Consider the following 25287-nt stretch of genomic DNA (forward strand, 5'->3'; position numbering starts at 1 on the left):
ATTGGGTCATTACACTCCTTGTATTACAGTCCTTTAAACCACACCCCAGCTAGGAAGGACGCTCCCAGACAAACCAGAACTCCCACGCCAGCACATTTCATACCGTGCCAACCCATACGGTTTACCCCGTATTCTTGAACAGGGAAATTGTTTTCAGGTCCATACGGCGTACAGCCGTTTTGATACGGGCAAACATATGTTGTCTATTTGGTTGTGTTTCTTCCTTGCGATGGGTCTTTGTAGGATGAATGTTGAGATTTGTAAGTGCATGGGGTGACCAAAAAGGTCTGAAAAGGTTCGTAATAAGGTTGGCACTGATTAGGGGTTGACAGGTATGACACTTTAACAACAAAAACATGATTTACTAACAACAAAACTGTAAAAAAATCACATTCCGACGAATGCACAAAAAGGTCAAGTATCCAGACGGTGCGATGCGGAAAGGTCTAAACCAGGGGTCGGCAACCTACGGCTCCGGAGCCGCATGCGGCTCTTTACGGGCTGCTTCTTGACAATATGTACGTATGTACAGTATGTACTCAGATGCATTGCGGCTCTTGAAATACTGAATTTTGTACCGAATTGGAAAGAAATGGCTCTTCTTGTTATTTTCGTTGCCGACCCCTGGTCTAAACGGTAGCGTAATACATAACACGCACCACGACATAGGGTGAATGAATAACGATCACCTACACAAGTTAAACAGTACACGTATCACAGTCCAGTAAAAAAATAAAGTATCAATTCCTCGTGCTGATCTCACAGTAAAGAGGGATCAACCCTGCATTAACACACACACATCTTCTAAGGAGAACTTCCGGAAATTGTATGGTGCTCAGCACCGGCCATGCTACCCAATGCCACTTTCCCACTGCAGTATGCTTCAGCAAACAAGAGTGAAAGAAGCTCCCGCAGTAGTTGAAACTTGTATAGTAGCAACATACCAAGTAAAGGCAGAGTGCTACGAGGAACCAGGGACGACAGAAATGTGTTATTCGTACAACTACCTTTCCAGATAAGATCACTCCTTCCTGGGCATCGCCATGTTTCCGGTCGCAAACTAACCAGTCCAGACCCCCTCAAGGGAATATACATGAATAAAGTGTACATCGAGATAATACAGTACAAAAAAAGGTTACCCAGGGGTTAGATAGAGGAAATAATCATCTTTGTCATTGACTATACATAGTAGTCAACCTGAAAGTTACCACTTGGTACTAGTGTATCCAGTAAAACCTGATAGTCACAATGACTGATGAGTAACTTGACAACTATTTACAGACTTCCAGCCGACTGCCTGATACGTTACAACCTGGTAACCTGTTCCACAAAATGAACTGGTAATGAGAACATTTGTCACAGACTTCCTGATAACTACCTGATGCGCTACGGCCTGGTAGCTTGTCTAACAGGGATAATTAAGGAACATTATCACAGATTCCCGAGTATCTACCTGGTAACCTATGTCCCTACATCTTCTATTGTCCCTCAGTGTCTCCCTAAATCGTCCAGTTATATCCTCAATGTCTACCTGTATCGGTGTCCTCCCTGTGTTTTCAAATACTGTTGCTCCTGGGGTGTCCACTGCACGCTCACAAATGTAGACTTCCTTATGACCACGGGTGCCTTGAACCAGGCCCCCAATGTCCACGTTGTTTAGGGAGAAAACTCGGGCTAGGCCGACCACACAGCACTATAAAAAAAAATCCTCTTTCACCACGAAACTACTCCATCCAGACTTTCCAAGGAAAAATATATCTTAATATCCTGTATTAGGAGCATTCAACAATGAGGGACAGGCCTTCTTCATAACTGCTTCCCCATTGTTGAACGCTTATTTATCGCATTATTAGATTTGGGAATTGAATCATTGCCGCCCATGAGAAACCTTCTGTTCGCTCCTACAACTAAAGGTCCTGCATAGATGTCGCTGTAATAAATAATAATCTGAGAAGCTGAAGCCCAAGTCTGTATGGATCATACTTAAAGTTCCCAGTTACTGATTGCGTTTGGTTTACTAAATCAATAAATCCTGTGTTTTTGTTCGTTAAATAATGTCATTTTTTTATGTTGACAAGTGCCAATACTTTGTTTGTATCACGACCTATGAAACCACGATTGTAACGAAGATCTGTACCTTGCAAAATCGGTACTGCCGCAGGGTGCACATGACATAGAACCTAACCCATAATTTGGGCCCTTCCTGCTGAAATAAATACAATCTAAATCTAACAATTGCTCCACTTTTGAAAGTTAATGAACTTGACAATTTTATTCTGAAATTACAGGGCACGCAAAGCAGCCATGTGCTCCTTAATTACGCCTCTCCCCTCCCTCCCACAGTGGCACTCAATCCCCTTCTCCCAAATGGTCTCCCTGGGACCGCTGAATGCTCCCTTGTTGTTACCTTGTTTATCTCAGATCAATGCGACTTAACGTCTCTGCTCAAAAGGTATTAAATGTGGGCATTATGTGAAAAATGGTGGCCGTCTTAGGAAAATGGTGGCCATCTTTGATTTTTAGGTGGCTCACATGTTTTCCCACATAGTGACCCTAAGGAGATAATGTGCCGAATTTGGTGCTTATGTCACCATTTGAACAATTGTTCATATTATCTGCTCCGCAATGCAGGGTGTGTGTGTTGTCCACAGTTGTCTTACGTTCACAGCAATGGATGATAAGTGGCATGCAGTCCCTACTTCCTCTCTTCATCTTGTCCAAACATACAGTCCAGTATTCTGCACCCTCGAGTATTTGCTCAATACTGCTTTGCTACTGGCAGTATGGCAGTGGTCACCGAGCTACTCTGTGTAATTTTTAACCCGTTTTCTCCAGGTCATATCACCTCCGATTCCCCACACCTTTGATTAACACGGCAACGTACGGTGCAAAAGAAGTTCAACACGCATGCATACATTCTCAAACAACACTTGTTTTTTGCAAGGGTATTTTTTTTAAACCAGACCTTTGGTGTACGTTATGAAAGATATTTTTTTTATTCTCAAGGAATGACGCATCATACAAAAAACATTAATAATATGATGACTTTAGATCGTACGTAGACATTGGTTTACAACAATGATGACGGAGTCGAACGCTAAATATAAATCCATTCACAGAACTGTCCTAAGAGAATGTACGTGTTCATTTCTTCACGTTTGTCTCTGTGTGTGAAATCTCACTTTGATTTAAAAGAGGAATATATTTTCCACTTGAAATAATAGTCACAACTGCAGTGTGCTTTTTATAACACTTATCTTCATCCAGAAGCTTATCCGTGCTTTCATTGTGAGCGAATTAGTTCAACACAGGATCTAAAAAAAGTGCCCCCCCCCTGCATTGTTTTGTTGTGGGGTCCCGGCTCTCTGCATGGTCTCAGCAGATGTCCCATCTGCCCCGATGGCGTCCCACCGATAAATCTGGCATTTGAGCCAACGGGGACTTTAAAAGCCTCGTCTTGTCCTCATGTCACCACCCCCTCCTCCACTACCACCACGTCATCTGCGGGGAAAAAGTCTGGTGTCTTGTGCACGTGACCACCGCACCTTAGCTCAGCCAAGAATTGGAGCAGAAATCTCTTGCTGCTGTATTTGCTTAATAATGGGGCCACCTTTGGCTCAATGCAGACTGGTGCCTGCTGTTGACCACTATTGTGTTCATTCTGGTTTGCCGATGTTTGTAGAGCCCATGGCCTGGGGAGCATGCCAACACGTGCCGGGCGTGGGGAAGGAGGAGCCTCGTAAAACCTCCACCCCCATTCATTCATAGGGCGTCACCCATTGAGCGCGTCCTTCCATGAAGGGAAAAAAGAAAATGGTGGCAATGCCCAGAGATGACTCTCTGCCAATGGCTGCTCATACTCTTGGATTTGTGGCTTTAATGAATTGGGTTTTGGGTAAATATTCAAACCGGATTTAATAACTCTGCCCATAACTCACATTTGAATGTGATAACCATGAAAAAATTGATGTTATTTGAGTCCGAGGTTTACTGTCAGTGATCTGGCTGATACACATTTTCAGGTGGCCGGAATAGATTTTTCTGTACCACAACCTTTCTGCAGAGAATGCCCTTCGGAACTATATTGCTCTACTCGGGGAACCCTTTACAGCAATTAGCGTTGGAACGTTGCAGTGGTCTACGCAAATGTTTATAACACAAGTGCTTTAGCGATCACATTGCCTCAATATTTGGTGACAGGTATGCTTCCGAGAGGATGTCCGGCTAAATGTGGAGCCGTAAAATATCTGCTTGTGCTGATGCTTGATGGATTTCATGCATCGCAGGCTTGCGAGAGATGACAGCGCCTTATGGAAGCTGACGTCCAGCAGTAGATTGACCGTGGCTGATGATGAATTTAATGAGGTGGCAGGTAGCACTGGCTTGTGTGTGTGGGGAGGTTGTTGTGCTGGTCCTGAGAGGTTAACCTTTGACCCGTGTGCATCTTATGCCGTTTCAGCATGGGAGCCCAGGTGCCAGCGGTACCAGAGGAGCCAAGTGCAGCCAAGCCTCCCCCCCCCAAGGCACTTTTTGCTCCACCTCAATAACAATTAGGACATTTGGTATTCGTAACATTCTTATAGGTGCAAGGCAATCGCCACGGTGCTACGTTTCTCATTAGACCATTACGCTGGCAGCAAACCATCCATGCCAATGCAGTGTGGTACACCACGCCCATTTGCGCAGCACACTCATGCATTCAACACTGCCAGTGGATCAAAACGAGGCAGTCCACAATGGGTGACGTCATTGTGTTTTATTACATCACCGTAAACGGTTTTGTTTTCAAATTATTTTGTTTTCTTGAAATTTGAACATGGCCTTCATTTACAGCGATTCCCAACGGTGATAAAATTTTGCAAATCTTGAGTATGATCCAGTAACCTCGCCACCAACAATGGCTCTTATAAATAACCACAGGAGCCACGGAGTCCTTTGAAACTGCCATTTTCTGCTTCAGTGCCACAAAAATCACGCCCACTGCCCACCTCGTTTGGTAGCGCGATGTCACTGACCCTTTTGATTTCGCTTCCCTCTCAGACCTCAGCAATGTAATTAACTTATTTATCCAGGAAAGCCACACTGAGTCAATTGGATTGTTTTTTTTAGGAGGGTCCTCAATTGTTTACATGCTCTAATAAAGGTTTGTGAGCCGCAGTCACACTCTGGGCACAGGGATAGCTGCCACTAGGGGTCCCTGTTGAATAGACTGCAGCAAGGCAGTGGAATGGTTTATACGAGATGTCATGTAAGGCGCTTTGAGTTGCCGAGGCATTTAAGCGCCCTATGAATGCAAATCCTGATCCTTATGTTTAATTGGCCATTGGTGGTAGTCGTGGTAATGGCGTGGTGCGATTGTGATGTCTGCTGAGCAGGAGGAGAAGAAGCCAACGTCCCCACCCCCATCCACTTCGGCACCCGAAACAGAACCAGAGCCTGAGAGCGAAGAGAGCGATCTGGGTACGTTCATCCTCGCGCACCTCAGCCCTCTACTTCCCTCTGCCAGTACCGCTCCTGCTGCGGTGCTCATTCTTGCCGGTGCTGCTGGTGTCGTTTTGCATGCTGGCGCTTGTGTTGTTTTCTGCTGGTGCTTTCAACCACGGTGTCTACGTGGGAGTCTCTGCTGCGAATGCTCGCGCTGCCGATGCCTTTCCACGTGCTGGTGTTTTTTTGGTGGCACTACCACCAGTGGAGTGGGTGGAACAGTGGGTAGCGCAGTGCACTACGAGCCTGATGACCCGAGTTCAAATTCCGGCCATGGCTGACAATGATGGCGAGTGATATATGAACTGGGCATCCACTCGGATGAGGAAGCCTTAAATGAGTAGCTGGTACTGTGTGTAAACATCAACACTGGTGAGACAAAGTGGCTGGGCGTGATGCTGGAGTTTCCGCTTTAATAGGCGCTCGTTAACAGTACTTGCCCCAACAGTCTGTGAAAGGTGATTCTACTGTTGCTACAGATGGTAGTTTTGGTGCTGATGTTTGTATCAGTGCTGATGCTTCCGGTAATATGAATAGTGTTGGTGTCGTTGCTAATGGATCTGCTGGTGTTGGCGTGCAGAGGTTTTAACGATTCTTTATCTCCCCCTGTGCGCAGACATTGACGATGAGGGTGTGGTGGAGGAGGACCACGATCCACCGCAGGAGATGGGCGACGCTGAGGTTGAGGTGAGCACATCTTGACCCTCTTCACCATTAGAAATGGATGGATAAAAAGAGTACATGATTTTTATTCATGATCAAGGAGAGCACCTGAGAGCACATCCATCGCGGAGATGGAGCAATGAGATTGTCTCGTATGCAGGTACTGTATGGATTGTTGCCTGTTGTTTGCTATGTGCAGCTGCTGAATTTAATGCTTGGATTTTTTTTTATGATGGAGAGCACAATATGATCAAAACTATTATTGTACAGCATCTTGAGATGTGGTCACGTTTAGGTGCCCTTTAAATCCCAGTTGTATTGTTAATTGCATTGCATTAGTGATAATGGTGGTAATGTATTTTCAGCGCGTGATTTTACATCACCACACGTGTGTGAGCCCTGATTTAAATCCCAATCACCACCGTTAGCACGTAGACAATGATCCCCCATATGTAGCCTTTAACAGACTTTTGGGAAGGTGCTGCTAGCGAGCTCCAATGTGGGCCCGGCACGCTTGTATATACACTCGCACATCTGTTTGTGTTTGCTCCGATTTCTCTGTTTGCGTCGTTGTTGAATTTTTATTTTGTGTTATTTTAGTGACCCAGGTGAAATGTGAGACTATTCTTGTCTCTTTGAGTTATAACCTCTGGTTAATCACATTTTAAACAAAACATTTACTTGGAACCTCTGCACACATCCGTAATGTACACGTAGTTTAGCGTCACCCGATGTGTGTGCCACAGGTGTCGGAGGAGATGATGGACCAGGCTAACGAGAAGAAGGGCGAGGCCATGAGTGCCCTGGCCGATGGTAAGGCCCTGGCCGATGGTAAGGCCATGGGGACAGGAGCACACAGCGGCGCATTGCTATATGGAACACCGATGATAAATATTAAGCGTAACCATTAATCATGATTCAGTTGTCACCGTTCAGGATCACAATTCCATTCAAGAATATTTTTTCGTCTTATTTTTATAGTCTGGTCGGGTTTTGGAGTCTTGTTCATCCTAGCTCAGTGAGACTTACCCAAAATAAACTGACGGATTGGATATATTATCTTGCAAAACAATTGAATATATTTGTATTCATCGCACATTGACTGTTCTTTTACACACATTTCTCGTGGATCGTAAGAATTCATTTAAATGGATGAGTCATTACATGCCTACTAAATATACCGTGCTGCACGAAATTTCACGACGTGAGCAGTGGTGCAGTGGTTAGTGCACTCCGCTATGAACCTGGCATACCCAGCCATGGATAAGGTCAGGGAGGAGCTTTATCTGAACTGGTCTGTGACCTCACCGGCTACATTGTAGAAATATTGGCTTTCACTCGCAGCACTTTGCCCATCAGATTGTATAGCTAAGCGGTGGATGTTTGTATGCGCGTGTGTGTGAACCTGGGTCGTGTGTGTGAACCTGGCGACCCGTGTTCGATTCCCGCTCACAGCCAACACCAGTGACAATTATTTGAACTGGTCCTGAACCCTCCCCTAGGTTCACTCGGCCTCAAATGAGTACCTGATGCAATGTGTAAATATTTCCACGAGGAAGATAAAGGCGGCCAGGTGTGGTGCTAGCCACCCACTTCCTCGTGTGCTGTGGCCGGCATTCATAAGTTCTCGCTTACAGCACTTGACCCAACAGACTGTGAAGGCGATGCATGGGATTGTTGTCTTGTGTGTGTGTGTGTGACAGGGGAACTCCAGAAAGCCATTGAGCTCTTCACAGAGGCCATCAAATTGAACCCCTCCTCTGCCATTCTCTATGCGAAGAGGGCCAGGTTTGTTTCCTCCAATTGGTCTTTGCTGGGCTTTCACAATCAGCAGTTGGAATTGTATAGTAGTACTCTTAGGTTTTTTCGGTAAAGTCACGTAGGTAAGTACTTGATACAGCAATCGTGCTGTGACGGTTCCACCTGAAGACGGAAGCTTGTGTTGCCTCCGAAACGTCGTGATTTTTATTTTACTTTTATTGATTTTAATTACATTTTTTACCTACGTGACTTTACCGAAAAAACCTAAGAGTATGAATCCTTGCAGTCACGGAAGCTTCAAATCTAGAATTGTATAGTAGTGTTGTGTAACCATGCCTATCTCATTAGTATTACACTTCCAATCAGTATTAAATTGCAATTACTGTTCATTGCTTTAGGAGTTAATTATTGTAGTACCACTGAAGAGTTGTTGATTGATATATCACCAGGAAAGGGTTTTAAAATATCGCGGAAGCATCGTTTGTCTTTACCGCAGAACTTGTCTACAGGAACAAACATGACAAGTCATCCACTTGAGGGGGGAGGAGAGGACCGATGAATTGCTACATACATAGTGTGTTCTGAATACCACAAACATATTTCCGCAAAGTAACAGCGACGAAGAACTGCTTTAAATAAAAGACCCACAGTGATTCAGCTTCAATACAAACTTCGGGGAACTGGAGCCTGCTGTTCACGGCATTGGCCACTGGGTTAAAATGGCCCTGATTGGTCAATCCAAGACTTATGGAGGTGGTGTTTGCTGGCAAGCGCGCACAGATACATGTGCTTGGTAGTGTAATGGTTAGCGCGTTGCGCTACGAACCTGGCATCCTGAATTCGATTCCCGCTCACGGCCAACACAAGTGACTATTATCTGAACCGGTCCTGGGCCTCCCCTAGGTCGACTCAGCCTTTAATGAGGACCTTATGCGATGTGTAAACATCGCCACTAGGGACACAAAGCCGACCGGGTGTTCTGCTGGCCGCCCAGCCCCTCGTGCCGTTGGGGCCTTCGTAGGTGCTCGTTAACAGCACTTGCCCCAACAGTGTGGTAAGGCTATACGGGGGATCTTTGTCTTTGTGGTCAGTGTGTACGTGAAGCTCGAGAAGCCAAACGCAGCGATCCGCGACGGAGACCGAGCCATCAGCATCAACCCTGACTCGGCGCAGTCGTACAAGTGGAGGGGCATCGCCCACCGGTGGGGTGCCGCACGCACGCACGCACGCACGCACTCGCACACACACGCACGCACACTCACATACCATACACGCACACCATACACACACTCACATACCATACACACACACACGCACGCACACTCACATACCATACACACACGCACACTCACATACCATACACACACACGCACGCACACTCACATACCATACACGCACACGCACATACCATACACTCACACTCGCGTACACTCACACGCACACACACTCACATACCATACACACTCGCATACCATACACACTCACATACCATACACACTCACATACCATACACGCACACTCACATACCATACACTCACACTCGCGCACACTCACACGCACACACACTCGCATACCATACACACTCGCATACCATACACACTCACATACCATACACACTCACATACCATACACGCACACTCACATACCATACACTCACACTCGCGCACACTCACACGCACACACACTCACATACCATACACACGCACACAATCGCACTCAGCATACACGCACGCACACTCACACACACGTGCACACTCGCACACACACACACCATACACACTAACTGTTGCGCACACTCGCCCTACATATACAAAGACAAAGATCCCCTGTATAGCCTGTAACGGAATGTTTAGGCAAATGCTGTTAGCGAGCACCTATGAAGGCCGGCACGGCACACGAGGGGGTAGGTGGCCAACACCACGCCCGGCCGCCTTTATCTTCCCAGTGGCAATGTTTACAAATTGTGCTAGGTACTCATTTTGAGGCTGAGTCGACCTAGGAGAGGCCCATAACCGGTTCAGATAATCGTCACTGGTGTTGGCCGTGAGCAGGAATTGAACCCGGGTCACCAGGTTCGTAGTGCAGTACGCTAACCGCTACACGATGAAAAACAAGCGCATACTCTCGCACAAACATGTGCTCACATGCTCACACAAGACAAAGATATATCTTTTCATGCTTGCGTACACACGCATTCGTGCATGAACACACTCGCGCTCACCCACACACGTACGCTGACATAAGCATATCCACTCGCACACACATGCTCGGTCACGAACACGCGCTCGCGCTCGCTAGCTCACGCACGCATACGCACCCGCGCACATACTCCCACACATACACACATTCGCTGGCATAAACACATAAACTCATGCACTCGTGACCCCTAGCACGCACGCTTGCTCGCTCATCTGCGCATGCACGCACATGCTGGACTTTTCTTGAGTCTGCATCACCGCACGCGCACTTGTGTGTGTGGGTGCGCCATGTGACATCTCCGTTCCCTCTTCGGTCTCGCGCCTCCTTCGTGCGGCCCCTGTGCTCGTGGTGACCTCCAGGCTGCTGGGCCACTGGGAGGAGTCCAGCAAGGACTTGGCCATGGCCTGCAAGCTCGACTACGACGAAGATGCCAGCCGCATCCTCAAGGAGATCACGCCCAAGGTGACGCGGAATTTGTCGTTTGCCAGCGGAGGTTGTGTGGGGCAGTGGCTCGTAGTGATGGGTGTGCACAGCACTGTAATCCCAATAATAATCATCATCATCATCTTGCATGTATATGGAGCTTAAATGTATGTTTGTTGAACTTCTTTCGCACCGTACGTAGCCAACTCGAAATTCCTTGCATCATATCTTGTATCAAACAGTTGTGCCTGTGTGGGACAAGGGTGACTCGGCACAGGCCCTGGTTCCATTTGCAGCCATGCATGCGAGTGACCAGCGGTATACGGGTCTTGGATTATTTTTATATCGACTTGGCCTTAAATGAGTAGCCGGTGTAATGTGTAAACATCACTGGTAACACAAAGGCAGCACAACCCCCCTCATTCTCCGTGCCAGTCTTAGTTGATGCTAGCAGCACTTGCGTCAATAGTCCACATGGTTAAATGGTGGCCCTGTCTTTTGAACGCCCGTATGTTTGCACGGTCTCTGGGTACTGTCTTGTGAATATTACCCTCGCCTCTGTGCAAGTTGGCATGACTTTTTAGGGATAGCTTCCTACGGTTTCTCGGTAATTTCTCATTTTTGAATTATTGTGTGCAAATTGTAAATTATTCATACTTTTTTAAAATATAATTATACATGCATTTTTTCCACCATTTATTCCCGATTGTGCTATCAGCGTCATAATATTGAATGAATTATCCATTTGGAACGCTTGCAGGGTAGGGCAGCACCCGATGCAAGAGCAACTTTATTGGAATGAGATTCACAGAAGTACTTCCAAATTATTTCAATCAACCTCTTATCTACTCTTCAGCGGCAGCACTTTCCCACCCCGCCTCACTGCAGACATAAATGTCCATGGCTTGACGGTCAAACCGATATCGCATTTCTATTGTCGGCTTTAATTTGGCCAGATTAAGTGCAGAAATATTTTTTCCCCGGTTATTGGTGACTGGCCTGAGGCTTTAAACTCACTCTACTTGAGAACTCTACAGGCAGCTGCCCAGAATCAAACCCAGGAAATTCAGTGGAGCTGGCTCAGTCCTTTGATCTCTCAGCCCACCCGGGCCACCTCCAATTATCCAAACTTTTTAAAATTCCTACATGTAAATAGATTGCACAAGTTGCACTTGCAAATGATCACCTGTTGACATGAAATATGAATCATTGGAATGTATCATTCATGTTTTTTCATGGCCCCTTACGTTTATTTTTTAACAGAAAGCTTGCTGAACCTTGATCATTCAAATCTGCCTTAAAAACCGAATTCGTCAAAGAAACGTCACACAATACACTTACACCCCTACGCAGGCAAGCACACGCGTGCGAACAGTAGTCTCGCTTTCCTGGAATATTACAGGAGAATCACAAATACCCGACATGCACGCACATCGCATTAGGGGGGTGTTCACTCACAAGATGAACAACTGGCAGGCTTCGAATTCGGCTTCACTGCACCGTGACTGACACTTGGCACACTGTTCAAACGCTGAATGCAAGAAATGAATGGTGATTTAACATTACAATTGTGCTATTGTGTTAAACTTAAAGTGATTAGCTTAATATATCACTTCCTAAATTGTTTAATTCGATTCATAAATTAGAATTTAACATGATCGTAAACGGATACATCCAGAGTCAACTTAAATCAGATGCAATACATTTTGGTCAGTTCCTTTGACTTTTAATTATCAATATCCCCTTTCTGTATGCACACACGTGTATATGCAAGCATACAACTATGCAGACATATACATTTGCAGTACTTAAAGATACGTGTCTGCATAGTATTGAGTTTTTAAAGACACAAGCTGTAGCAAATGTCCATCAGTTGACTGCAAACAGTGACCTTCAGTGCATTGAGCCGTGTGCATTGTGGGCCCTGGAGCGGCACTTGGGGTACAGTCTTCGTAGCGTTGCCCCCAATGCTCTTTGCTGGGAGAAGATGGAATTCTGGGTGGTGGTGGTGGTGGTGATGGTGGCGGTGAGAGGCGTCGTTTTCTAGGGGCAAACTGGCGCACTCCATCAGCAGCCCTCCCCCCCCGCGCGCGTCCCAGCACCGGCGCTCATGGCTTGACGTAGCGATTCTTGGGCGTCTCGTTGCACAAGTACGACCCGCACGAGGGCGCTGCCGCCGCACGCACCTTCAAGCGGGCGACCGGCGACAGCGAGCCGAGCAGCGCGGGCAGCTCGACGGAGATGGCGCGTTCGATCTTGTCGAGGAGGCATCCGTTGGTGTAGCTGCAGTGGTAGGAGAGCGGACGCATCGTCGCCACGGAATTGGCGCCGAAGAAAGACTTGTAGGTTTTGGGGTCGGGCAGGTCGAACTTGCTCACGTTGGAGTTTGCCAGCACGGAGCCGTAGATGTCGTACTCCTCGGGGTGCTCCACAATGTCGGCGAACACCTGATCCGCGTTGCTGAAGAAGGAGGAGGAGCGCGTGCGCAGCGTCTGCACGTAGCGGTCGACCACTAGCGCGTGGATGCGCACGCGGATGGCGTGCTGCCGGATGAGGGCGATCTTGTTCTCCATGCGGTTGGCAATGATTTGCCGGAGGTCGTCGAGCAGCGAGGTCTCCTCGGCGAGGAAGAGGCCGCTGTTGGTGTCGACGCGGAAGGCGTACGGCCAGAAGGAGCTGACGTAGACGCGCGGCGGCTCGGTGACGTTGATGAGCGGCGCGAGGCTCCAGAAGAGGGCACCGTAGACACGCATGAGTTGCTGCGTGGAGACGCTGTCGGCCTTGTTGAGGATGATGCGGATTTGCGACTCGCGACCCTTCAGCTGCCGGAAGAGCGTCTCCAGCTCCAGGCCGACATCCAGCTTGGTGGGGTCGAACACCACGAAGATGAGGTCACCGCGGTCAATGAACCACTGGCACACGTCGTTGAAGGGGTAGCCTGGTCACGGGGTGGGGGTGGGAAACGTGAGACCTTGTGCTCGCAAAGGGCATTCGCACGAGCATTGGGTGGTACTCATCTGCTGTTTGCGGACCTGAGCCAGGGGTGGAAATTCCACATGCCTATGGTGAGAGCAGGACTATCTGTAGGACAGTGCTGGCACTTTTGAGTGCTTGCAACAGGAAACCTCGCGACCAAGGCTACTAAGCACAAACATGCAGGAAAACCCCCCACCCCCCCCCCCCCCCACATTTTTAGTCCGAAATGGCACTAAAACAACATTTCAGGGCTTAAAACCACAGCCCAACACAGGGCAGCTCCATCCCCCATCCGCACGGTACCTGTCGGTCCGCTGGCACTTATTCTTGTGCAAGGTTAGTGGGGATGGAGCGGTGGTGCAGTGCTTAACGCATTGCACTCTAAATGAGGCAACGGAGTTGGATTCCCCGGCCGTGGCTAACTTCACTGAGTGACATCTGAGCTTATCCTGGCCTCCCGCACCCCCCACCCTTCACCGACCCGCACTGACCATCGTCGGTGAAGTTTGGTCAAAAAAATCCCCATGATCGACAGTGTGGGGAGGGCCCTACCATCCATCAGCGCATTCGACAAAGTGCTGCAAATTACTCGTGTAAATGGAGAACCTGTTCCGAGGCACAACCACTGGCACAGCGCTCACCTCGCTGTTGCTGCTTCCGGTTCTCGATGATGCCTGGCGTGTCCACGAAGGTGACGCGCTCCAGCAGCCTGTGAGGCATCTCGACGCCGGAGAACTTCTCCAGGAAGCTCTGGCCGAATTTTTCGAGCGAGGCAAAGGTGCGCGAGCCGTCGGTGGCCATCACGATGCCCTCGAGGTGCTTGACCTTAGAGCCGTGTCGGATCACCGTGAACTCCGACGTTGTGGGCTCGGCTCCTGCGGAGATCGTCAGCAGGAGTTGTAACAATGGGCAAGTTTCTTACATCCCACCAGCCCCTTCCGTCCTGCCTCTGTCCAGTCGACAGTGTGTATGGACACGCGACAGTGAGTCGATTGGCATGTTGTTGCCTGTAGTGGTGTAAAGTGTGGATGCCTCTATCTCTTTCAAGACATCTGGCTAGTGTGGGAAGAGTAGGCCAAATACCTTCTCGAGGCGATCTCTCTAGCACTCTCTTGTGGAGGCTTTTCCACCAGCCATCGCTTGATCAATAAATGGCATAGCTGTACCATTAAAATAATTTTCTTACTATAAATTACCATCATCATTGTCGTTGTTGGATGACGACGAGCTGGCTTTCATAGCTGTGGCATGCTTGGAATAACATTGAGAGACGGAAATAGAAACACGTGGATTGGAGAACAATACACAGGTTGAATACTTCGTTTTGACTGTTAATAAAACTAAGTGGCCTTCGGTGGGACACGTTGCTGGAAGAGATGATAACCGGTGGTCGAGTGGCAGCCAAGTGGGGGAACGCGACCGAGAGGACATCTCCCAGGAAGATTGAGCAATGGAGTGAAATCGTCTCATGTGCATGTACTATGGTGGATTCTTATATCGCAGGACCGTTATAGACATCGACAGATTGGGGATGCCTTCATCCGAGAGTGGACTGGTCATCGCTTATGATGATGATGATGGTCACCTGTGTAAAGTGAGAAAGCCTTGTCGTCCAGGCCTAGCAGGTAGTTGATCATGGACGACTTCCCGACGCTCCAGGGACCCAGGAACAGCACCAGGGGTTTGGCAATGATCTCGCTCTCTGCGGCACACGTAGCCAGACATGCACACTGAGCAAGGATAACAGTTTGAATTCATATTGCGCACGCTTTCCAGCACTGATATAGCATCTAAACACCTTTTATCTGAAGAAGCTGTACAGCTCAAGTGTGGAAATGAGCACTGCACTTTCGGACAAAGTAAATCTTGAAATCAAAAGCGGATGTGGGTAGATTTATCACCGGCGCGGTACACTGCACACATCCATCTCAACGCAATCGGGGATTTGTGCTTTCATGTGTAATGAGTGCAGTTGAGGACAAATTTAGGCTGCAAAGGGAAGAGCAGGCGAGGTGATTATTTGTAGTTAGGTGGAAGGGCAAAGGGTTTGAAAAAAATGTGGGGAAATATGAGGACAGGTATTCTATCTGGATTCCGCAAGTTTTATTGATTCCAATGCCGCCAAAACACGCGTCAAATCGTGACCGTCTATGATATGTAATTGGTGAACATGACAGCCGCAGCCACAAGAGGTTCAACGTGCACCACAATGGCAACAAGAAATATCGACGAGCAACGTTGCATCGTGACGTTTCAGCAGACCGCTGCGGTGTGTGAAAATATTTTGCCGATGACCTAGTCACCCTGAATGTGTCTGATGTTATAAAATCTTGGAAGCTAAAGCAGGGTTGTGCCTGGAATTGGCCATACATGCCAATGCAGGATCTTCCTGGCAAAGAGTCTTGAGACTCAGTGTGGCATTCCAAGTAAAATAAAGGTCGTTATTATAATTAACGTAACATGCCTACACACATGCGTGTCACCAGGGCCTATGCTTGGGTGACTGCCCTGTGTGCTTGTATGCAGACACGCATGCACAAAAAGCAGCCCAGTACTCACCGTCAAATGTGCTGATACTTCTTCCGTGGCTAGCTACAGTGGAGAGGGCACGGAGTGGGTGGTGGAATGGTAGATTGTTAGGACGAGTGTTAGCACGGGTATGGCACACAGGGTTAGGGTGAACGGCAACACAGAACCATTGGAAATGACCAGTTGTGTCATTTATCATACTGATAATAGATGATGATAGCATTAGAATAGCCTAATGGTCAGGCCAAAGCCTGTCAAATGTGACCTCAATTTCGTCACGACGTTATTTCAGTGCAGTGGTTACGTGATGAGTTCTCCGGTATTATTTTTGCTTGTTCTGAAACTGGCTGAGCCTGTCCCCGTGGTCTTATCGTGAGAGGGGGGGGTCCACAGACACGAGGTAGACAGTTAACGATACATCTTGACTTTCATTCCTAATCCCCGATCTTGCAGTATCCAGCAATCCTGTACTCGCACCAAAGCAAGTTGACATTTATTACCCATTGCCCAGGAAATTACGCTTGTGGTGATGTGGCAGTAGTACGGGCTCGTTGCTTGTAATGTAACGGTGATGGGTTTGTTATGCTGGTGTGTGGTCGTGGAGTGGTGTTGCCACCACCTGTGCCGCGGTGTTGGTGCGTGGTCTCGCAGGCCCCCACGGTTACCGGTCATGTCGTGCTGGCGGATGGAGTCGTACTTGTAGATCCTCTCCAGGGGCTTGATGGAGGTGTGGTAGATTTTTTTTAAACGGTCCAGAAGCCCTGCAAATGTAGTCCTTTGCATGTCAACTTTTAGAAATGCCTACATTAAACAAATGACACTGGCATTAAACGTCATGGTCCGAGTTTGCCAAATCAAATAAAAAATCCGTACAAATTGCTTAATTTGGAGCTGCAGATCGAGCAGCCGAGCGAGCAAGGCCACTGCTGGGATGGCGATGTCGGTCCCAGCAAGAGCTGGACTATCCGATTGGTCAGTAATTTACGGTATGAAATAATGGGATAGAGCAAAAATTGTCGTGAGAAAAAAAAAATCACCGCTGTTCTCACGTGTACCGCTGAAGGGGAACTGACGAGTGGGGATTGTTGATGTCATCAACAGCATCGTCGCGCTTAGCGTGCCTTGTAGGGGGTTTCCTGCCTTCGGGAGGGAGGATGTTAGGGGCAGCCGCCATTTTTAAAGGAACCCCGAGTATTCTACCACGTAAAACTGCGATCGTCTTAGTGGGCAAATTGTCCCAACTCTCGTCCCCCCGACCTGGGTAGTCGTCGCGTGGGGTGTCGTCGTTGAGCTGCAGCGTGTCGGCGATGTGGTGGCGGTTGCGGAACATTTCGTCGAGCTCCGGCTCCTCGCCCACGTCCACCGCCTCATTCTCCTCCACCCCCCGCTCGGGCGAATCTTGACGCACGGAGGTGGCAAGGGCGACAAAGATTTCCGCATCGGACAAAGACACGACGTACAACGACAGGCTTGCGTTGTAGATGACGCGTACTCGGGATGTGTCGTACCGACACTGTAACGGGCCGCGCAGTATATATTCGCTTGCTCTCAGAGAGAGAGAACGAGTCAGAGGCACGAGAAAACCGCAGCTTCGTAGGAAAGGTAGCCACCCGCTGAATCCCCCCCCCCCTTAACCTCTGGGGTATTTATGGTAAAAAAAATAATCGGCCAATTAATGAGTGTTTGTACAAAATAGGTATCACAAGGACAAAATAAAGTGAATGGATGTGGTGTGCCTAAATAATTCCTGGAACAGCATTCCGGACTGGTTACACTGCTTTGCAAGAGTTCCGAATGGATTCTTTGTTCCATAACATGACACCGATCGCACATTCGTGATAAAATTGGGGGGGGCGGGGGGGGAAAACTTAAATTGATCGACACCTCTCCCTCTACTGGTTCAAGTGACCTCTCACTGCCTCTGCACGGCACTCTGCGTCTGTGTTTGTGAGTTTGCTTTGCTGTCTCCCAGACGTGCGAGTGTTCGCAACTGGTAGGGTGTTTGCCAAATGGCTCAGACTGTGGCTCATGTTGGCATAAGCTGGCATTTTAATAGCTTTTGACAGCAGGAGTTGTGATTGCTTAGACGAGAGCCACCTTAATTTACTACTACTATTGCGAGATCACCTGACGGGGTAGAGCATCTGTCGCATTCCGCAATCTCAATCAAAAGTTTAAGAGTTGAAATCTCGGTTGGGGGTCGACTCAGCTGTTCATTCTTTTCGAGTCGATAAAATGGTGATGGTTTTCCTCTATGGAAAGACTCTCCCCCCCCCCCCCCCATCATACGAATGACAAACTTCCACCCTTGGCTCGGCTATAAAGAGGAGATGAGCGTCCACCTCCACACTCAGTTGAGCAGGAAAACCATTTCCGATATTGACTATGACCTTATCTGTTAATTCCTTGACCTGTTCATGTGACTGTACCAGCTCTGTAATTTTTAAATGAACCGATGTTTCGTTTTCTCGGTGCTTCTCGACTCTTGATTTTATTTGGGGGCGATCTCCCCAGTGGTGCTTGGCTCGCAGCCACACGGCCGCGTAACTCCGCCGCGCCGTGCACCGCTGTCCATACTTGGCTAACAAGGCGGGGGGGGACGGGGGGAAACTCTAAAAGCGGCGGACGTCGTCCACGCCAGTGCTAATTCCATCCCAAGAGCGCGCAGAGGGCAAGCGGACACGCGCGTGCGTTTGAGAGCAGCGGCAGGCCGCGTGGTCGCCACGCCAGTTCTGCGGTTGTGTCGGCTCGTGGCCTGGCCGCTGTGAGGTGAGACCGGCAACTCCGTGGATCCTGAGATTCTGGTGAGATCTCAACGGCCCACTGAGAGCTCTATTCAGGGTCATCAGCAGTACTGGCTCGGCAGAGGTCGCAAACGGGTTTTGAATCCTTACCCGTACCTGTACCCGGCCGCACCAGGGTCGCAAATGGGGACCCGTACCCGTACCCGGCCGGGTACGGGTACCCGTTCCCTACCAGTACCCTACCCGAAATGAGTGACAAACGGTTACTCACCAGTGACTCACGGCCTACCCGTACCCGTACCCGGCCGCACCAGGGTCGCAAACGGGTACCCGTACCTGGTACGGGTAACCGGGTATCGGGTAGGGTACGGGTATCGGGTACCCGGTTGCGACCTCTGGAGACCGGCAACTCCGTGGATTCCGAAATTCTGGTGAGATCTCAACGGCCCACTGAGAGCTCTACACAGGGTCATGAGCAGTACTGGCTCGGTGAGAGCGTTACTCTCCCCTCGGCCATTTATCCGCTTTTCTGTGTAATAATTTAAACCATCTTCTTGGTTCTTTCGGTAAAGTGACGTAGAAGGGAAATAATAAAATAATAAAAATAAAACATTATAAAATAATTCTCACAACGTTACGGCCACAACGCAAGCAGCTGAAACGTCGTGAGAATTATTTTATTATGTTTTATTATTTTTATTTTATTATTTCCCTTCTACGTGATGACTTTACCGAAAGAACCAAGAAGATGAATCCCTGCAGTCACGAAAGCTTTAAATCGAAATTTAATTTAAACCATGATCACCCCGCTGCCTGTTGAAGGCCTTCTCAAGCCGACGCAATCTCTCACGATTCTTTCGATGTCACGAATCCACCTCACGCACGTGCACTCGAGCTGAGTTCATTGGCACATCTCCTCGGTCGACATCCTGTCAGATGTGTTTCGTTTCCTTCGGAATGTGAAAATAAATGACAGCCCTTTGTCGATTATCGGCTGAATGAAGAAGGGCCGTTTGACAATGCTGCACCACACTGGTCAATGCAGGGGAAACCAGGACCGGTTGAGAGATCGTTTGCCACCGGTGGTTAGCCATGGGCAAGAACCAAATTGAGATCGCCGAGTTAAGAGCACATCGCGCAACGCCCGTCTCAGCGCTCCAACCCGCCTTCTGTTTATAAATAAAATTCGTAATTCATCCTGGTGTCAGAGGAAATCCCGTTTACAGCGTGGCCCTGGCGACGGCATGCCGCGCACGCTATCAGTAGCTCGTATTTAAGACCCGTCGCATTGGAAAGCGCAAGGTGCCCGTTGCATAACGAAGACCCCATTTGTAATTGGAAATTATTGAAATAGGTCGGCGATGAGAATTGCACTGGGATCAGCGGGGGGCCGAGAGTGTGGCAGGGGCAGCCAGCCCGAGGGACGTGTGGTTCGGTTATGTCCAAACTGACGCACAGAATGTGCTTACTGGCTTTTTGAGTGTGTGGCCCTGGTGCAGAGGTCGCAATCGGGTACCAGATACCCGTACCCTACCCGATACTCGGCTACCCGTACCCGGCCAGGTACGGGTACCCGTTTGCGACCCTGGTGCGGCCGGGTACGGGTACGGGTAGGCCGTGAGTCACTGGTGAGTGACCGTTTGTCATTTCGGGTAGGGAACGGGTACCCATACCCGGCCGGGTATGGGTACCCATTTGCGACCCTGGTGCGGCCGGGTACGGGTAAGGAATCAAAACCCGTTTTCGACCTCTGCCCTGGTGTGGCCGAGCACGGATGCAGAAACCCATTTCGTAAAATGACAGTCATGTTGCGTCGTGGAGAGAAACCCGACTTGGGGAGGGTTGATGGGCTGATGTGTGCGGGTACGCCTGTGCGTGTGTGTCTTGGCAGACACTTGACCCCTTGGGGTTAGGATGTCCAAGAGTGAAGCTTTCTGTCGGCACAAGCTATTTATTGGGCGTCGTGAAATGTGGCCTGTTGCCACCTCTGTAGCTTTAGTGCGCGCTCCTAAGTTGTTTCACTGTGTTAGAGGGATCGCATCGGCACACTCTTGTTGCCAAGTGAAATAAAGCGTGAAGAAGTTAAAGGAACCAACGGACTTTCGCATCATAACCTGCAATGCCCAAACACCATGCCATCTGTAAACCATTTGTCTCTACGGACACGTACAGTGCACGTGTGCTCGGATGTCTCTCACGGGTTGCAATCGGCGGGGTGGTTACTTTTCCGGCCACGTTAGGTGACCAGAGCGTGTGGCTCGCTATCAGAAAGGTTGCGAGTTCAAAATCTGGTTGACGGTTGACTTAGGGACCGATAGAATGATTACCACTTTGCAGAGGAAAGCCAAAACAGAGTTTGTCCTGTGGATCGACTCGACCACCGCCATAGGATTGTGCAAGTTTCACACAAGTTCAGAGCTCTAAGCAGGAGACTAGCGCTGCTGTTCCTTGATGCTTATTTGAGCAGAAAACCACTTTGATTGCTTGAGCTTTGACTACATGCATGCCACAGTAGCCTGTTTGCTCAAACTATCATCTCTAATTTTAGTTAAAATGAGATTTGCACATCTGGGTTTTGCATATTGTGGGTGCCCCTTTATTCCGATGGCAATACCGTGCGGGGTTTTGAAATTTTCCGCAACTCCGCTGCTGTCGCGAGAGCTTTGACAGGAAGGGTTTTACGGGCTCCGTGTCGGGTTTTCCCACAAGTGAACATTGATTATGCCAAACACCCATTGCTGGAATTGGTCAAACAGCCCAATGTGTTTAGCCTCGCTGAAAGAGTGGCGAGGTTAAACGAAGCTTCCCTGGGTAAATAAATAACATTGCGATGAATCGTTTCATTCGCCGGCCCAAGTAGAGAACCCAGCACGTGTGTATGTCATGGGTTACTGCGCTCAAAAAATCACGGGTGTCACTTAATTTGTGCAGTACTTTGTTTTCCTATCTCATCGAATCTCGGAAGCAAAGCAGCGTTGCCTGGATAGTGTTTGGATGGGCGACCACCATCCATTAAGCAGGTGTTGTAGGCTGCTGTAAGGGAAGAAAACCCCCATCTTCGTACTGGACTATAGTCCAGTGTTTATGCTCCCCATCTCCACGTTAATCTGCACACTGCCCGCCATGGTGAATTCGATCAAATCAATCACGATCCCCCCCCCCCACGACCCATACGGCGTGGGGAGACCCTTGTTTTGAAGTGGATTGACAAAAAGGGGTTTGTCCGTACGTGCTTTGAGCGTTATTACAGCCGCACACTTAAAGGCTGGCTGTCAAATTGACTACAGTTTGGTTATGTTTTGTTCCAGAATCAATAAAGTACGAACATAATTTTGGCATGTATCAAACGCATCATTAGTGGTGTGTGTGTGTAATGTGGTTGCTGTTGTTTAGTCAGTAGTTTTAAGTCTCGGCGTGTGCGGTTGAGCTGGCTGTCAACAAGGGCTTGTGACTGCGACAGTTGGGAGTCGTCGGGGTTTGAATGTCGCCGCAGCCACCGGCCACCACACTTCTCACTGGGCTGCCACTGAGTTTACAATTCAGTGGGAATTTGCCCCAGCGCGCACCCACTGTTGTTAAATCGGAGACATCAAAGCGCTCTCAAAAGGTATCGCAACAAGGTCGGGGTCGGCCTGTGAATGTAGCGTTATTTTTAAGAACTGACATTCTATTCAAGCAGACGGCTGCCGCAGTATCCCGGCCAAGTGGCACAGCAGCAGTGAAATTGGCTCTCACAGTTGGAGGGTTCCGAGTACAAATCCTGGTTTGAGTTAAATCAGCCTATCACCCCCCCCCCATGGTCGATAAAATGATTACCACTTTGTCGGGAAGGAATTTTCACCACAGGTTCAGGGCTGTGAACAGGCGATGAGCACCGGTCCCTCAATGCTTATTTGACCAGGAAATCACTTAGCTTTGGTCACGCATTGGTTTGTAGCACACTGCAGTCTGAACCCGCGAACCTCGGTTCATTGCCTGGCTAACATCAGAAGCGAGTTAAATCTCAGTCGGTCTTGCACCCCCTCGCCACTCCTTTAAAGTGCACTGACCAGTGTGGTGAAGTATGCTCGGACCAACCGCTTGGCCTTTCCGCGGCATGGGGGAGAGCCCTCGTCCGTCGGTGTTATCGGCAAAGAGCTGCGAATCGCAAATTCTAAAAATCCAATGCAAGAGCTGTAAATCCCAAAAAATGAATGCCAAACCTCACAGGTGGCACAGGAGGCCTGTAAAGTCCTGCTCGAACCCGACGTCCCTTGTGGCGGACGACACCCGAGAGCGAGCGCGCGCGTTTGGGATGGGAGGGAGACAGAACTGACGCTTACCGTCGGCACGAGCCGCGAGAATCAACAGGCAGAGCAGCAGGGTGACTTTGAGCAGCGGCATTGTCCGGCGGCGAAGGTTGGTGGTCTCGGAGGCAGACTGACTCGTCCAGAAGAAACGGAGAGGCAGGAGATGTATTATTATTATTGTTGGTGTTTGATTGAATTGTAAAATGTGTGTACTGCTGGAGACGGAGATTGACTTGGAGTCGTAGAGAGCCTGACCGATGAGAGGGGCTGCGAGGAAAAGGAGACGCAGACAGAGAGAGAGCTCGTGTAAAGTTGCCGAGTGGGGAGGCTGCCACGTGACTTTGGCACACGTGGTTGCCTGCCACTTACGTCTGACAGTAAATTTAACTCTCAATTCCCTCCCTTCCCAACCCCACAACCTCAATCCCCCCCCTCCCCAACCTCAATCCCCCCCGCCCACACACAAGCTTCCACCCCCACCACTCCCTTTCGGTGATATTGGAACAATCATAGAAATGTTGGTGTGTGTGTGCATATAAAAGGAATTATTTCCGGCCATTCTTAATACACAAATAAGTGTCCCTCCATATCATGCGGATCATGGGTTTATTCTTAGCATACTTCACGGAAGTTGGTGAAGGGTTGCGTATGTTTGTGTGTAAATTAAATTGAGTAAGAAAAACATGATGCTTGTGGTGGGTTCAATATTGCCAGGAGTTTAGAGGTGACAAACAGGGTAGGGTGAGCGACTCGTGGTTGACAGGGTTGCAAGAATTCAAATCATGGTTGGGGGAGTTACTCGGTCCACTGTTCTTCCTATGTCGATAAAATGAGTACCACTGTATGGGGAGATCAAGAGTGGTTATCCTTTGTTTAGACTCTCCCCCATCATAGCAATGTGGACACCTCACTGGCTCTGTTGAGCTGTGATCAGCACCAATACCTCTGCTCATTTGAGCAAGGAAATAATTTTGACATGTTTTGATTGCTCACGGATAATCCACGCCCACTTTGAGCATTCGACCGTCGCGGGTCCGCGTGCCGTGGAGCAACCTCACTGGTATAGCCTCGCGAAATAATACCAGAGACCACGGAGCACATTTGATGCAAATGAAGGCCAGAGAGACGAACAACCACGGGGCTGAAAAAATCTACGTGCAGAGCTCAGCGGTGACGTCTGAATTACGACGCGAGAAGCTTCAGCTGTTGCAGCTCTCAAGGGAGAAAGCAACCCGAGCTGCAATTTAAAAATAAACATGAAAGACGGACGTTCGTTCATTATCTGCAAGTCTAAATTAGTCATTTGGCAGCGTGGCAAATCCAAGCTTCACGTCTTCACCGACGCAAGTATATCTGAAAGCAATGGCAGAGCCAGGATTTTCAGGTAGGGGGGGGCAATCCCTCCAGCAATGAAAAATGATAGAGGAGTTGTTAGAAAGTAAAGACTAGTCCCTTGCTTTTTATTCGAAGCGTGTGCGACAACGGCGCAGCCATCGAATGAGGGTCGAATCCGAACGGCGTTGTGTGATCGGCATCACGCTCGCTAAAGGTGTTTGCCTTCAGGGAAGTTGTGTACTGTCTACGCAACTGCGTACAATTCTGTGAGTCGCTTATAACTGCTTTGCCGTTACTTATTGCCAATTATGGACTCATCTCATAGAGTCCCTGGCACGTAATAATATGCTACACAGTGGCAGTGGGTGTCGCAAAATGCCGATTTATTACTAATAAACCCCAATGATCCGATCTAAATTAAGGATTTCAATCGGATCATTGGGGCGGCACATGCCACCCCCCCCCCCCCCACTGGCGCCGCCAGTGTCTGAAGGCAGACTTTACTTGCAGTGCTCAAAAACTAATCGTAGGCTTCTTCGCGATAAAAAGTCTCCACCGGCAGGTTGCTTTTGGGACAGAACCACTCCTCCTCGACTCAATATATCAATGGGGGCAATAAACTAAAGGGGCAGCGCAACTGACAATGAACGTTTTATTTTTCAAGAGTGTTTTTACGTTGTGACATTTTTAAACTATCGATCAGGACACAACAGCGGTGGCTGCGTCGTAAGTCACTTGAATTGAAATATTCGCGGTCTGAGCTACAGCACCAGGAGTTGTGGCCCCCAACGAAGGTCAGGAGTCGGGGTGGCCAAAATGCCGAGGCAGTGTTGCAAGGTGTGACCTTTGCTCCCTGCCTGCTCTCTGACCCAGAAGCAGCTGGC

General features: G+C 48.8%; 2 protein-coding genes across 3 annotated transcripts in view; one reads left to right on the forward strand and one right to left on the reverse strand.

Moving 5' to 3' along the window:
- ST13 (ST13 Hsp70 interacting protein) overlaps nucleotides 1-25287 on the forward strand; it is a 31707-nt gene that overhangs the window by 2182 nt on the left and 4238 nt on the right. Inside the window, exons 2-8 of one of the 2 annotated variants that reach the window (XM_078867093.1) lie at nucleotides 4460-4523; nucleotides 5376-5460; nucleotides 6101-6171; nucleotides 6894-6978; nucleotides 7851-7935; nucleotides 9000-9110; nucleotides 10467-10569. In XM_078867093.1, coding sequence (XP_078723219.1) covers nucleotides 4460-4523; nucleotides 5376-5460; nucleotides 6101-6171; nucleotides 6894-6978; nucleotides 7851-7935; nucleotides 9000-9110; nucleotides 10467-10569 — 604 coding nt within the window. The remainder of the gene's footprint in view (nucleotides 1-4459; nucleotides 4524-5375; nucleotides 5461-6100; nucleotides 6172-6893; nucleotides 6979-7850; nucleotides 7936-8999; nucleotides 9111-10466; nucleotides 10570-25287) is intronic. The other variant, XM_078867094.1, reaches the window with a different exon arrangement.
- Nucleotides 12639-23162, reverse strand: SRL (sarcalumenin). The gene is made up of 7 exons (XM_078867095.1): nucleotides 23102-23162; nucleotides 17293-17433; nucleotides 16701-16796; nucleotides 16066-16098; nucleotides 15092-15208; nucleotides 14148-14381; nucleotides 12639-13468 (listed from the first exon to the last, which is right to left on the reverse strand). The coding sequence occupies exons 1-7, from the start codon at nucleotides 23160-23162 to the stop codon at nucleotides 12639-12641; spliced, it is 1512 nt and encodes a 503-aa protein (XP_078723221.1).

The sequence above is a fragment of the Lampetra fluviatilis genome, chromosome 23 (genome assembly GCF_964198595.1).
Source record: "Lampetra fluviatilis chromosome 23, kcLamFluv1.1, whole genome shotgun sequence".
Lineage (NCBI taxonomy): Eukaryota > Metazoa > Chordata > Hyperoartia > Petromyzontiformes > Petromyzontidae > Lampetra > Lampetra fluviatilis.

Coding starts and splice junctions, on each gene's coding strand:
- SRL (XM_078867095.1), bottom strand. CDS start 23,162: ATGCCGCTGCTCAAAGTCACCCTGCTGCTCTGCCTGTTGATTCTCGCG. Junction 16,797..17,292: donor CCCACGCGACGACTACCCAG/GTCGGGGGGACG, acceptor CTACATTTGCAG/GGCTTCTGGACCGTTTAAAA. Junction 13,469..14,147: donor CCGGAAGCAGCAACAGCGAG/GTGAGCGCTGTG, acceptor CCCCGTGACCAG/GCTACCCCTTCAACGACGTG.